General features: G+C 40.4%; 1 protein-coding gene across 3 annotated transcripts in view; it reads left to right on the top strand.

The window, feature by feature from the left end:
* Positions 1-15,777, top strand: part of LOC135210783 (WD repeat-containing protein 46-like) — a 221,078-nt gene that overhangs the window by 199,403 nt on the left and 5,898 nt on the right. For all 3 annotated transcript variants that reach the window (XM_064243645.1, XM_064243644.1, XM_064243643.1), the window contains 2 exons: positions 14,264-14,420; positions 14,917-15,064. In XM_064243645.1, coding sequence (XP_064099715.1) covers positions 14,264-14,420; positions 14,917-15,064 — 305 coding nt within the window. The remainder of the gene's footprint in view (positions 1-14,263; positions 14,421-14,916; positions 15,065-15,777) is intronic.

Below are 15,777 nucleotides of genomic sequence, written 5' to 3'. Positions count from 1 at the left end.
TGTTCTTTCAGTAACCCTTGTAAGGAGTGTGAAAAGCTAAATGAGGATGAATGGAAGTCTCTCTCTTCCTACTTGAGGAAGTTGGAGAAAGATAAAGTTAGGAAGGCTTCTTCAAGAAGTTCGAGTAGGTCTCGCATTAGCGAGCTAGAAGTAGATCTCCCTGTAACAGATGTAGCTCCTTTACCTGTTTCAGCACCTGCTCCCTGCACCGAACCTGAGGATACGCCTTCGGAAGTGGCCTCCATGAGAGCCACCACTCGTAGCATGGAGAATAAGATCCGCGCCTTAGAAGATAAGAGTGACAGTGCCAGTGAATTGTGCAGTGCCCCTAGTGCAGTGGAGGGTGCGTCTGACCGGCTCCATAATGCTTCCAGGCCTAGACCTCTTCCAGACTCCCAGTCCCAGTGGAGGAGGAAAGTCAACAGCCGCAGGAAGGTTAGGGAGAACCCCCACCGGTCAGGCGTCCGTTGAAGAGAGCCTGGGAGGCTCCTTGCGCCCTTCCATCCAGCCCTGAATGTTTTATAGATGAGCCTGATGTCGATGTTAAGAAACCCAGGAGATCGCAGGAGTATTTTTCGCCTAGTAGGGCTCGAGCATCGTCCCCGGTAGAGGATTTTGAGAGGTCGCCCGCTCGCATTTTAGCGGGTCTGCAGGCGCAGATTTCGGCTTTGGCTAACTCTTTGGCAGAGAGTTCTCACCGTAAGAAGGACGTCTCTATCCCTGTGAAGAAATCCAGGCGCACCTCTCCCGCCTGTCGCTCTTCTTCGGAGGTTGCTCTCTCTCCCGGACGTTTGGATCATCGCGTGAGGCGCTCGTCCCCGGACAGACTCCCTTCCTCGTCCAGGCGCCAGTCACCTGGTAGACGTGTTCAGGTTGACGTACTTTCTCCTTCGGACAAGGAACAAGCTCCTCGTAGGCGCTCCTCGACCGTCAGGCGCACTTCGTCAGTCTCGCATTCTGCGCTGGACAGAAGACAGTCTCCTTACTTGCGAGCCTCTCCCAGCAGGCGCTCTTTTAGAGACAGGCTCTCTTCTCTCGTCAGAGCCTAGTAGGCGCTACTCCCCATGTAGCCGCTCCTCTCCTGGCAACCGCTCTCCTCTGGACAGGAGCCTAAAGTCGGACAGGCGCTACTCGCCAAGTAGGCGCTCTTCTCCTACAAGCCGCTCTTCTCTTGTCAGGCGCCAAGAGCTTGACAGGCGCCTCTCTCCTGATAGGCTCTCTTCACCTGATGTACGCTCTCCTCGAATCAGGCGCCGGGAGCCTAACAGGCACCTCTCCCCAAGTAGGTGCTCTTCGCCAGAGAGCTGCTCTACTCTTGGCAGGTGCTAAGAGCCTGGTAGGCTCTCAGAGCCTGGTAGGCGCTTTTCATCCAGTAGGCGCACATCTCCAGGCAGCCGCTCTCCTCTTGATAGGCGCTTAGAGCCTGGTAGGCGCTCAGAGGCTGGCAGGCTTCTCTCCTAACAAGCGCTCTCCTCCAAGCAGCCGCCCAATTCTGGATAGGCGCCAAGAGCCTAGAGATCGCCCTCCTCTGGGGAGGAAGGATTCTTCGGACAGGCGCTCTCTGGAAGCTTCGGCTTCCCCTGACAGACGTCAGACTTTTGACAGACGCACCTCCAAGGATAGGCGCACTTCGTACGACAAGACCGCCTACCCTAAGAAGGATCTTGAGGGTACTTCTGTTGAAGAACAAGAACCATCAGAAGAAGAGCCGAGCAAGGATTCATCGGTTTCTTCGTACAAGAAGCTTACAGATCTGCTGTTTCAAGAGTTTGGAGATGCCCTTTCTCCTGTCGCTCCTCCTTCGCCTCTCTCGTTGTTTTCAACCTCAGAGACGACGAAAGTTTCATCTTGTATCAGGATGAAACCAACTATCTCCATGAAGAAGGCTCTGAGAGGTTTTGGGGAATGGCTTCTCTCCAAGGAAGAGAAAGGGAAGACTGTGTTTACTTTCCCTCCTTCCAAGCTGATAGGGAAATTGGGTTTCTGGTACGAATTGGGAGAACCCTTGGGCCTGGTTCTTCCCTCCTCGGCGGACTCGGACTTCTCTTCATTGGTGGATTCCTCTCGACGCTCTGCCCTTCTGTCTGTGAAGACTACGTGGGGGATGAATGAGCTTGACCACCTTTTGAAGGGAATGTTCCGAGTCCTGGAAGTCTTCAACTTCCTAGACTGGTCCTTGGGAGTATTGGCTAAAAGGACTCAGACCCCGGATTCACTTTCTCCTGACGATCTCCTTAGTGTCCTCACTTGTATGGACAAGGCAGTGAGAGACGGTTCGAGTGAGGTTGCGTCGCTCTTTGGAGCAGGAGTAATCAAGAAGAGAGCTGTTTACTGTTCTTTTCTGACTAAGTAAGTATCACATGCGCAAAGAGCCTCTCTTTTATATTCTCAACTCTCTCCTCTCCTCTTTCCGAAGGAAATTATCAAGGATATTTCGAGCGCGCTGTCGACAAAAGCCACTCAAGATATGCTGGCGCAGTCAGCGAGGAAACCTCGAGCAGCTTTTCAAGCTAAAACCAAGAAGGAGACTCCTTTGAGGCAGGAGCCCTTTCGAGGGGGCCCTCCGTCTAGATCTTCTTCCGCTAGAGGAACGAGACCATTTAAGAGAGGCAGAACCTTCTCTCGTTCCATTAGAGCAAAGAAGTAGTATACTAGTCCTCCAGACAACAGTGGGCGCCAGATTACTAAGATTTGCCGACATCTGGGCCCAGAAAGGGGCGGACAACTGGTCCCTCTCGATTGTCCGCAAAGGGTACCTCATTCCCTTCACATCAAGACCACCTTTGACGACGACTCCGAGGGAGTTGGTGGCCAAGTACAAGGACCCCATCATGAGCCAAGCCCTTACTCTAGCAGTAGAGCAAATGCTAGAGAAAGAAGCTATCGAACTAGTGAACGATCCTCTTTCTGCGAGTTTTTACAACCGCCTTTTCCTAGTTCCAAAAGCCTCAGGAGGATGGAGACCGGTTCTGGATGTAAGCGCCCTGAACTTCTATGTACTCAAGAGGAAGTTTGCCATGGAAACGACATCTTCAGTGTTGGCTGCTCTTCGTCCAGGGGACTGGATGGTGTCTCTAGATCTTCAGGACGCTTACTTCCACGTGCCTATCCATCTTTCTTCACGGAAGTATCTGAGGTTCATGATGGGAGGGAGGATATTCCAATTCAGGGCCTTGTGCTTCGGCCTCTCTACAGCCCCTCAGGTTTTCACGGGGCTAATGAAAAATGTAGCGCAGTGGCTACATTTGGAGGGAGTGAGGGTGTCCCTCTATCTGGACGACTGGCTAATCAGAGCCAAGTCGAAAGAAAGATGTCTGGAGGACCTACAAAAGACCCTTACCATGGCAAGTTCGCTGGGACTTTTGGTGAACTTCCAGAAGTCTCAACTAATCCCCAGTCAAGAGCAGATTTATCTGGGGATTCGGATGGTTTCTCTGGATTTTCGGGCGTATCCGTCCCCAGAAAGGATAGCTCGATGCTCCGAGAAAGTCACAACCTTTCTAGAGAAAGATGTATGCACAGCGAGGGAGTGGATGAGTCTGTTGGGGACACTCTCCTTGTTGGAGCAATTCGTTTCTCTAGGAAGGTTGCACCTCAGACCTCTCAAGTTTTTTCTGCACCAGAACTGGCGTCGTTTCGTCTATCACAAGACCTAGAATTCTCCTTCAAGATCACAAGGGAGATCCTCTCAGATTTGCAGAAGGTCTGTCCTTGCACATTCCGAACCCCAACCGAGTGTTGTTTTCCGACGTGTCGGAAACAGGCGGGGAACGACGCTCAGATCCAAAGAAGTGTCAGGCACCCGGGAGGGGGAACAGGTGGCCTGGCACATCAACAAGAAAGAATTGATGGCGATTTGGCTAGGCTTAAAAGCCTTCGAGTCACACGTCCGAGATGCAGTAGTGCAGATCAACGCGGACAACACCACAGCCCTTGCGTACATCAGGAAGCAGGGGGGGGACGCACTCCTTCTCCCTGTACAAAACAGCAAAGAACCTTCTTCTGTGGTCGGAAGCAAGAAGGATCAGACTCCTCACCAGATTCGTACAGGGAGAAAGGAACATCAGGGCCGACCTCCTGAGCAGGAAAAATCAAGTCCTTCCTTCGGAGTGGACTCTTCACTCGGATGTTTGCCAGGACCTGTGGAGAATGTGGGCCAGACCTCACATAGACCTCTTCGCCACGGCCAAGAATGCGAGAATAGACATTTACTGCTCCCCGATCTCAGACCCAAGGGCAGTGGCAGTGGATGCCTTTCTTCTAGATTGGAGAGGTTTAGACGTGTATGCGTTTCCTCCCTTCAAGATACTGGGGGAAACACTCAAGAAGTTTGCGACCTCAGAAGCGACAAGGATGACGCTAATAGCTCCGTTCTGGCCCGCCCAAGACTGGTTCACAGAGGTACTGGAATGGTTAGTGGACATACCAAGATCCCTGCCACAAAGGATTGATTTGCTCAGACAACCCCACTTCGACAGGTATCACAAAAACCTCCCCGCTCTCAATCTGACTGGCTTCAGACTGTCAAAAGTCTTGTCAGAGCGAAGGGGTTTTCTGCAAAAGCTGCAAAGGCTATCGCAACAGCAAGAAGGCCTTCTACCCTTAGAGTCTACCAGTCGAAGTGGGACGTCTTTCGGCGTTGGTGCAGGAATCAGAAGCTTTCCTCTTCCAGTACCTCTGTAACCCAAATCGCAGACTTCCTCTTATTCCTTAGGGAAAAATGCGGTCTGGCGGTTTCAACCATTAAAGGCTACCGTAGCATGCTTGCTGCAGTGTTCAGGCACAGAGACCTGAACATTTCGGACAACAAAGATCTGCATAATTTGCTAAGGTCTTTTGAAGCATCCAAGAAAGTTTCTGCTGGGATTCCAAGCTGGAATCTTGATGTGGTTCTTCGTTTTCTGAGGTCCTTGAGATTTGAACCTCCTCAGTCAGCTTCGTTTAGAGACCTAACGAAGAAGTCCCTGTTCCTCATGGCGTTGGCATCTGCCAAAAGGATAAGTGAGCTACATGCCTTAAAAGGAAGAGTAGGGTTCAAAGGAGATTCCGTGATTTGTTCCTTCCTGCCTTCATTCTTAGCCAAGAACGAGAACCCCTCAAATCCATGGCCCTGTTAGAAGTTTAAAGTTTTATCTTCAGAGGAAGGAGAAGCTTAAAAGCATTAAAAATAACCTATGGTGTTCTGTAAGAGATCCCAGTAGGCCATTGTCAAAGAATGCACTGGCTTTCTTTATTAGAAGCCTTGTGAAAGAAGCTCATGTTGCATGCAATGAAAATCATTTCAAGCTCCTTAAGGTCAAGGCTCATGAGGTGAGAGCCATTGCCACATCCTTGGCTTTCAATAAGAATACAGGCGGTCCCCGGGTTACGACGGTTCCGGCTTACGACGTTCCGAGGTTACGACGCTTTTTCTTAAATATTCAATGGAAAAATCCGTCCTGGGTTACGACGCTTGTTCCGAGGTTACGACGCTGACGCTTCCGACGCTCCGAGTTAACGACGCTTTTAAAAAACGCATACTATGATAAAAATCCTTTATAGTTTAGCACAGTATATTAATAAAAATAAGTTTCTGGTTAGATTACAACAAAAATTTTGAGATTATGATGATTTTCGACACTTTTTATGTTGTATTTTTCTATGTTTTTTAGTGACGCCTCATATGCGGAACTAGTTTCCGAGCGAATGAATACATACTAGTTTACATATAACAGTCCAAAAGCGCAAATAATGAAAAAATCATTGCTTGTTTCCAGTAATAATAACAAAACGAAGTTTCTGGTTTAGATTACAACGCAAATTCCAAGTATCCAAAGAGAGACATTATCCAGTAATTTGATCAGAGAGAGAGAGAGAGAGAGAGAGAGAGAGAGAGAGAGAGAGAGAGAGAGAGAGAGGCGTCTTCCGACGCTCCGAGTTAAGGACAGAGAAGTGTTCGTTTCGTTAACGGCCTCTGACTCATGCCAGTAAATGTTTTGTTGATACTAATAATATAAGCCTATTTAAAGATACGTTTACTTTAATTAGTCTATATGATACGTAAATAGTAATCAACTGTTCTTGTAGCCACCCTCAATATTTGGCAAAATCGAAGTATCCAAAGAGAGACATTATCCAGTACGTAATTTGGATCAGAGAGAGAGAGAGAGACGCTTTGGCAACAATGGTCTCGGGGGTTTTTATAGCTTCCTTCTGCTTGATGATCGTGGATATTGTAGAAGGATTTCGACCATACTCGTTTGCCAAATCGACGATACGAACGCCACGTTCATGCTTTGCTATAATTTCATGTTTTGCTTCCATCGAAATCATTTTCTGGGTTTTTTCTTATCACCTGCTTTGTCTTTAGCTTTGAGACCCATGGTTAATAATAAAATAGACAAAATAACACGAAAAATAGGCGCAAATACAACGAACTAAACAACGACGTGTTAACATGCAGCACCAACAAACAAACAGACTGAACGCCATTTATCGGTCGCCTATACAACTAACACTCATCGCAAAATCGTATCTCAAATATTTCGTTGTATATCAAAGCTTGTATTTTCGCAAATTTTCTGTTATATCTCAAAACATTCGTATATTAGGGCAATCGTGTATGTCAAGTTTCCAATGTAATTTGATCAGAGAGAGAGAGAGAGAGAGAGAGAGAGAGAGAGAGAGGAGAGAGAGAGAGAGAGAGAGAGAGAGAGAGAGAGAGAGACGCTTTGGCAACAATGGTCTCGGGGATTGACGTAACGTTTATTTTTTGAACAGATAGGACAGAGAAGTGTTCGTTTCATTTAAACGGCCTCTGACTCATGGCAGGAAATGTTTTGTTGATACTAATATATAAGCCTATTTAAAGATACATTTACTTTAATTAGTCTATATGATACGTAAATAGTAATCAGCTGTTCTTGTAGCCCTCAAGATTTTGCAAAATCACTCCAGGTTGTACATAAAACTTCAAGAATGTAGTGTCACCAGAGGATTACAATAGTTTTTTACCTTCAAGAACCAGCATTCTTTTATGAAAATAACTCCAGGTGGTACATAAAAACTACAGGAAACGACATGTAGTGTAACCAAAGGATTACAAGTAAGGTTTTTATAACTTTTTATTAGTTTAAGACATATTTCCAAGCGTCGTTCCGGCTTACGACGATTTTCGGCTTACGACGCGTCTCAAGAACGGAACCCCCGTCGTAACCCGGGGACTGCCTGTATGTCACTTCAGAATCTTATGAAAGCAACATATTGGAGATGCAACTCAGTCTTCGCTAACCACTACCTGAGAGACGTCAAAATTACGTATGACAAGTGCTTTGCGTCGATTCGGTGCTGGGGCAGGGAGCTGAAACATATCCTTTTTAGTTTATTTCCCTTTTTTGGTATTATGGTTTTTATGGTTGTATGAAAGTGATGCGGGTAGGCATCTCTTTCATGTCGTATATCTAACAAACTTTAGATTGGTTAGGTGATCTGGTTTGTGTTTCAACTCCTTGCATTGGTAGTGTACAGGTTCTGTCTTGTAAGAGGGCGAATCCCCTTTGACAAGATCCTTTTTGGATTCTACCAAGTAAGCGGATAACAAATCTCTTTGGTAGACCCAAAGAGTCTAGCAGCTGTAGGTCACGCCCTCGCTGTAGCTCTTTAGGCAATGCAGACTAATAGACAGTACCTATGAAGTCTTCAGCCTAAACAGGTAAGAACCAAGGTTTTTTAGATCCTGCAACAGGTGTTGTTTCCCTTTTCTTTGTTATGTATCTGTCTCTTACCCTCCTCCAAGGGTGTCAATCAGCTAAGTATATATCTGACAGGAAAGTTCATGTACAAAAATGATATTGTTAGTATACAATAAAGTTTTGTACATACTTACCTGGCAGATATATACGATTGATGGCCCTCCCAGCCTCCCCTCAGGAGACAGGTGGAAGAGAAAATCTGACAAGAAAACGGGATTGGTTCATACACCCGCCACCCAGCGGCGGGTAAGGTAGATCACCTGACCTACCTGTCGCGTGTGCCGCGAGTTTTGAATTCTGCCGTGACGTCAGAGACGTAAGCAAAGTATATATCTGCCTGGTAAGTATGTACAAAACTTTATTGTATACTAACAATATCATTTTTACAAAGGATTTGTATATATCTACTTGGAAACAGGTTTATTAATGAAGTCATTTGGTTTCTATATCCAGAAGCCTCTGCAAAAAATGGAATAAGTTAGTCTCAGTATGGAACAGATTACCAGATTAGGTAGTGAATAGTTCCACTACCAATGAATTCAGGTTGTTCATAAACGAAACAAACCTTCGGTCTTACCATAGTGAGTTCAAGATTTGGTTAAATGGAGTGACTGACACTTTGTTTAATATTTGTTCATATGCGGAACAAACCTTCGGTCTTAACAATAGGATAATCTTCTAGCACCAGCTGGAAAACCGGTAAAAACAATCAAAGATTGTAAAACAAGGAATTTGTGGCATCTGGCAACCCGTACATATATGGTGTGGATGCTTGGTCATCGACCAAGATCGTAGCCCAGCAAAATATGAGTCTTTATTCTACCGTTTTGGAGACTTATTGTAGCTAGAAGATTATCCTATTGTTAAGACAGCAGGTGTGTTACCTATGAAAAATACAAATTGATTAAAAAATTTGTCATTTTCATTTTATAAGGTTGTTTCCTTAGATGGATTAGTATATCTTTGAAGCTTTTCAGTCCATGTAATTTCTCCCCAGAGTATTAGCTTCATTTTTTCTTTGCAACAAAGAAACAAACAAACTACATTGACAGTATAGTAAATGTTGAATGTCCCATATGGAGTTTGACAAAAATATGTCTGTGAATATAAGAAGAGAAATGGGAATTGTTAAAAGACTCGTGAAGATTCATTAGAGCTATACTAGCAGGTTTTTCAAGGCCTGGATGACAGGAATTACTAATAAAGATGCGATAAGGTGATGGATCTTCACAATAAAAGGGTAAAGGGAACTAATATAGTAATCAAAGATGAATAAAAGGGTAAAGGGAACTATAGTCCATTCACATAGGGTAGATTCTTGTGCCTACGAGACGATTTGTTTGGCGGCCTCTGATTGGCTGGTACCAGGAGGCAGATTGCTCGCTCAGTGGGTCATATTTTCATCTGTAGCTTAGAAAACTAGCATTATGTTTACATTTCTTCATTTACCTCACGTTTTACAAAAGATAGGAAAGTTTCGGTCATACCAAAGGATTCGGTATTAAATGTACAATTAATTAATCTTTTCCTGAAGTCAATAAGTTAAAATACAAAGGAATTACAACGAGTAGAAGTGAAGAGAGAAACATTTCATTCTTTATACCTGTTTTTATTTATCGTCGGATTTTGCATAATTCACGAGATCAAGATAAAATAAAATCTTGTGTTTTTAAACAATAAAATCACCCTGAATACGCTGGTGCTTTCAGATTTTAGATGCGTGTAATATGTGAAGAGAAAATGAAGTATATGTCTAATTATGTTGCATCCGTACTTGACTCGGTTGACAGTAGTGCCGAGAGACGATATGAGAAATTTGCAGTTTCGAGGATATGTATTTACCGAATTATTATGTCATTACATTTTCTGTAAATAAATGCATAGATTTCCCATTATGATTTTCGAATATTTTTACTCAAATATCATATATGTCCGTATTTCTGGACATATCCGATAAAAAAGTAAATAAGCAGATGGATGCATCTGGGTGTTGGCTTCAATTTAGTCTAGGTGAGAAATGTGCATGCTTTACGAGGCTCACTGATAAGTAACAGAACTTATTTCACTGACCAATAACATCAAAAGCTTATGGTTTTCATATGTTCCCTCAATAAACAAAAGTACATCTGGTTATTTCTTACCATAAAATTTGTTGACGATGTAACGAATATAATATTCTGTCTTTTTCAGAATTTCTTGAGTTACTCTTACACCAGAATGTTTATCTCCTTTATATACATGTTACACTTGACAACATGTATACAACAATGTTTAGGAAAAATTTGCTTAGTTTTCTCCTGAGGTAGTTCATTATTCTTGAATCATTTAATTCATACCTGAGTTAGAATAGCTCCCGTAACCGTTCCCACACCCCTGCATCATTGTATATATATATATATATATATATAGTATATGTAGGATAGTGAGACTAATCAGAAGACTGTTATATCCTCATCTTTTTAAAGAAAAAGAATGGAAATTCATGCAGATATATTATGTCATAAACACAAAAGAAAGTCATACACAGTAGGCTTACATTGGTATGTCATTAGGCTATCGATATGAAAAAAAAGAAATTAATATCTTACAAATTCTGGTGCAAGAGTAACTCAAGCAGTTCTGAAAAAGACAGAATATTATATTCGTTACATCGTCAACAAATTTTATGGTAAGAAATAACCAGATGTACTTTTGTTTATTGAGGGAACATATGAAAACCATAAGCTTTTGATGTTATTGGTCAGCGAAATAAGTTCTGTTACTTATCAGTGAGCCTCATAAAGCATGCACATTTCTCACCTAGACTAAATTGAAGCCAACACCCAGATGCATCCATCTGCTTATTTACTTTTTTTTATCAGATAATTCGCAGCTAAACGGAAAAATAATATGATTTTGAAGTAAAAATGTTCGAAAGTCATAATGGGAAATCTATGCATTTATTTACAGAAAATGTAATGACATAATAATTCGGTAAATACATATTCTCGAAACTGCAAACTTCTCATATCGCCAATTGGCAACGGCGTCTCTCAGCACTACTGTCAACCAAGTCAAGTACGGATGCAACATAATTAGACATATTCTTCATTTTCTCTTTACATATTACAGGCGGTCCCCGGGTTACGACGGGTCCGGCTTACGACGTTCCGAGGTTACGACGCTTTTTCTTAAATATTCATTGAAAAATCCGCCCTGGGTTACGACGCTTGTTCCGAGGTTACGACACTGACGCTTCCGACGCTCCGAGTTTACGACGCTTTTAAAAAACGCATACTATGATAAGAATCCTTTATAGTTTAGCATAGTTTCTCTCTCTCTCTCTCTCTCTCTCTCTCTCTCTCTCTCTCTCTCTCTCTTTGTATTTTCCGAGGAAAATAATCACTAATTAGTGTATTTTTATTTTTATTTTCATGACTAAATACATTTTTATAATACAAAAATGATTTACTAATTTTCAAATATCAATTTTGATTAATACTGTATTAGTAAGTTTAATAAGTTGAAATGATATCGCATAATAAAAATAATAATTCTCTCTCTCTCTCTCTCTCTCTCTCTCTCTCTCTCTCTCTCTCTCTCTCTCTCTCTCTCTCCTACAAAGATGTATGTTTTTTTTGTATGATAAATAAATGATTTACTATTTTCAAATATTAATATTAATTTATACAGCAATAATATCAATTCATTAAAGAAAATACCATAGTGAATTAGTAAGATTTTAGCTTATATTTAAAAAATTATGGAAGAATGAAGGAAATCCCAGTCTTCTCTCAGTAACCTTTCCTCGAGATCCAGGTATTAAACTGTCAGATATATCAAGTTCTGTGACAGCCAGGAGGGGGAAGAGCTGCAGTGTTGCAATCACGTGGTCCTTTCCCCCTGGTCCCCCCCCCACCCCCTGGGCTCTCTTCCTCTCTCTCTCTCTCTCTCTCTCTCTCTCCTCTCTCCCTCTTTCTCTCTCTCTCTCTCTCTGCTCTCTCATTTACTGAGACTCGAGATTTTTTATGTACTTGTACTATTTGTTTTTAATACTTTCAAATAATAACTGTAATTACAAAATTCATGTGTGATAGTATTTTAAAGAAATACAATACGTACTAATCTATCCATGTCACTTTTAATTAAGGTTAACTCTCTCTCTCTCTCTCTCTCTCTCTCTCTTTTGCCACACAAGATAATAATGTGTCATAGTGGTAACTCCCTCCCTCTCTCGCTCGAAGCGTTATAAGTATTTTTTGAGAGAACAGAGAGAGATAAACACTCTCTCTCTCTCTCTCTCTCTCTCTTTTACCGAGATGAAAGAATTTTTATGGTACTAGTATGTAAAATGTTTATTGATAATTTCAGTTATTTAATAATAATAATAATAATAATAATAATAAAACTTTAATTACAAAATTCATAATGGTCGTATTTTAAAGAGATGAAAATGACCTTTCCATTTCACTTGTAAGGATAATTCCTCTTTCTTACTGAGATGAGAGAATTTTTATGGTAGATGCACGTGTTTATTATTTTCAAATATAATAATAATAATAATAATAATAATAGAAGTAGTAATAATACGATAACTAATTTCAAAAGAAAATTCTTCCCTTTGTCTTTTTCTGTATCAATTTCCCTACCTCAACTCCAGTGACACTCGGAGCTTAACAATGCCATACATAGGTCAACGAATTTAATGGTTTTATGTAATCTCTCTCTCTCTCTCTCTCACTGAGATGAGATCATTTTCATGGACATGTATGTAATAAGTTTATCATTAATATTTTCCAATAATAATACTATTAACTGTAAGTACAAAATTCATATCTGAGTACAAATACAATAATCATTCCATTTCTCTCTTTTAAATACTGTAAGGACAACTCTCTCTCTCTCTCTCTCTCTCTCTCTCTCTCTCTCTCTCTCTCTCTCTCTCTCTCTCTCTCTCTCTCTCTCCACAAGATACTTGTCATACATTTGGTGTTTCTATTTCTTCCTTTTATCTCTCTCTCTCAGCAAAAGAATTGATAGACAGACAAACATAATTGCACAGTCCTCTCTTTCTCTCTTCTCTGGAGAAATATATGTATTTATGGGAGGGGGGGAAAAGTTGCCTACAGACGTTCATTTCAATCTACTATTTAAACCGTAAGGAGTTATTTCTCTCTCTCTCTCTCTCTCTCTCTCTCTCTCTCTCTCTCTCTCTCTCTCTCTCTCTCTCTCTCTATCTCTCTCTCTCTCCTCTCTCTCTCTCTCTCTCTCTCTCTCTCCTCTCTCTCTCTCTCTCTCTCTCTCTTGTATTTTAATGAAAATATACAGTAATTTGTGAATACACAGTGTTGCACATGGAAAAATTGCAAATTAGTGAAATTTTCCCTGTGGAAGCACCAGCGTATTCAGGGTGATTTTATTGTTTAAAAACACAAGATTTTATTTTATCTTGATCTCATGAATTATGCAAAATCCGACGATAAATAAAAACAGGTATAAAGAATGAAATGTTTCTCTCTTCACTTCTACTCGTTGTAATTCCTTTGAATTTTAACTTATTGATTTCAGGAAAAGATTAATTAATTGTACATTTAATACCGAATCATTTATTATGACCAAAACTTTCCTATCTTTTGTAAAACGTGAGATAAATGAAGAAATGTAAACATAATGCTAGTTTTCTAAGCTACAAACGAAAATATGACCCACTGAGCGAGCAGTCTGCCTCCCGGTACCAGCCAATCAGAGGCCGCCAAACAAATGTCTCGTAAGTACAAGAATCTACCTTATGTGAATGGACTATAATATAGTAATCAAAGATGAACTCTCAATATGAGTCTTTGGTTATGCTACCAGAAATTCCAAATGTTATAAATTTTCACAAAGGCCAACAACCTTGTTTATCAAACCTAACCACATCAAAACTTGAGGAGTGGATTCAGATGAATTTTTTTGACATCATCATTTTAACTTGCAGGTTTTTAAGTATCCATACTACTTACTCTGTTTATTTTCTTTTACGGATCTTGCGGTACCACACTAGCAAATGGTGTTAGTTTGAGTGATTTTAACAAGTAACAGAAGTTAAGGGCTAAATTATAAATGAAATTAAATCTAAGTTAATGAAATGTTGTATGATGAATATATTTTTCTTGAGGTATGATAATTACCATAAAGTTTTAATGTATACCTTCAGTATAACTAAATTGTTCTTTCAACATTAATTAGTGACGTTATTGATTTCCCTTGAATGTTTCATAGGTGAAGACATGAAGAAATAATGAATATGTTTGGTGAATCCTGGATTGTACATATTTGTGAATGCTATACGCGTAAGTTGTTGACACAGTTTAGGAGACCAAAACATCAGTTACCATTAGAATTATAGTAATGCTAACTGAGCCTTAAATCTTAAAAGAGATAGTGCACTTGTTGAGCAAATGGTCGAAAAAATACATTTCTCACTCAAATCAATTTAATATGTGTTTGTGTTTGTCACGATAGGATAAGATAATATTTACAATATAGTTATACTGTGGCCTCCCTTATTTTAGGCACTTTGTAACTGCTGGAGTTAACCGGGAATTGAAGATTTGGGATGCACGTAATCTTGGAGATTGTATGTATACTTATAAAATTCGCATGGGCGCGTCAACACTAGCCTTTTCTCAGAAACAGATGCTTGCTGTTGGTATGGGAAATGTTGTTGAGGTAAGACTCTCTTTTCACAAACACTTTATTTGTTGGAGGTTAACATTAAAATGATAAATTACAGTATGTACATTTATATATAGAATACTCAGCTACAATATTCTATTTTTCTGTTATGTAACAAAACAATGAAAGCTTGCTTTGGAATTGATTGTTTGTTTTATTGCTTTAATATTGTTTTTTTTTTCTGTTATGTAACAAAACAATGAAAGCTTCTTTTGGTAATTGATTGTTTGTTTTATTGCTTTAATATTGTTTTCCTTTTTATTGACGAAATCATTGACATCGAAGTTCTCCACATGTTAAGCAAAAAATTTACCTTTCTCTTATCACTGAAAGCCTCATAGTGAAATATCCTATTACTGGCTTCTGGTATTTAATTTTCCAATTGAATGTGGGAAGGACCTATGTTGGTGAAAGTGCAGTTTGAGAAATTCTTGTTTTTGTGGTATTATAACCAGTGATCAGTTTATCTAAACCTGATTTCATGTTTCAGGTCTATGACAAAGTAACTACAGGAGGTTTTTCTTGGCCATACATGCACTATGATTGCAACAATTCAGTCTTTGGTATGCAGTATTGTCCATATGAAGATATCCTTGGAGTGTCTACGTATAGAGGCTACTCAAGTCTGATTATACCTGGTATGTTTGTTTCAGTATATTACTCACCATTAAAATTCACTGAGTTTGAAATCAAATCATTTACACAAAAAGTGTTGAGAATTTTAATAACTGTTTGAGCATAGAGCAATGTGTTAGAATTACATACTCATACAGTGGACCCCCTGTATTCGCATTCTCGAGATTCGCGGGATAACATATTTGCGGATTTGTCTATGGAACACAAATACCCGTTATTCGCGGGAAATTTGTGTATTCGTGGTATTTTATATGAGAAATATCTACAAATTATTGTATTTTCATATCTGTTTCATGATTAAATGCATTTTTGTGATAAACTATTAAAAAAGCCAGGTGTCAGCATTTTTAGTCAGCTTTCTTGAGTTTGAGCTAACAAAATAGGTAGTTTTAAACGTGTTTATAGGGGTTCTAAGTATTCGCCAATTCTGGTTATTGGGGGGGGGGGGGGTTCTGGTGCGCATCCCCTGCTAATACAGGGGTTCCACTGTATTGGAATATTATTTTTTTTTAAATTCTCTTTGTGGCAAGTATATTTCTGTGTCAATGCATGTTTTTATGAAATACTCAATGAAGAATGGATATACAACTTTACCAACCAATAGAAGACCTTAATGTAGGGTACTGCAAATGATTACAGTGTATTACTTGAATTACATTTTATCTTACATTGGTCGAATCAAGGTAAATTAAAAATACCATTGTAAAATTTCCAT

The sequence above is a fragment of the Macrobrachium nipponense genome, chromosome 4 (assembly GCF_015104395.2).
Source record: "Macrobrachium nipponense isolate FS-2020 chromosome 4, ASM1510439v2, whole genome shotgun sequence".
In the NCBI taxonomy this organism is placed as follows: Eukaryota; Metazoa; Arthropoda; class Malacostraca; order Decapoda; family Palaemonidae; genus Macrobrachium; species Macrobrachium nipponense.
Note: the sequence above shows the minus strand (reverse complement) of the source record. Positions and strands in the feature narration are given on the sequence as shown.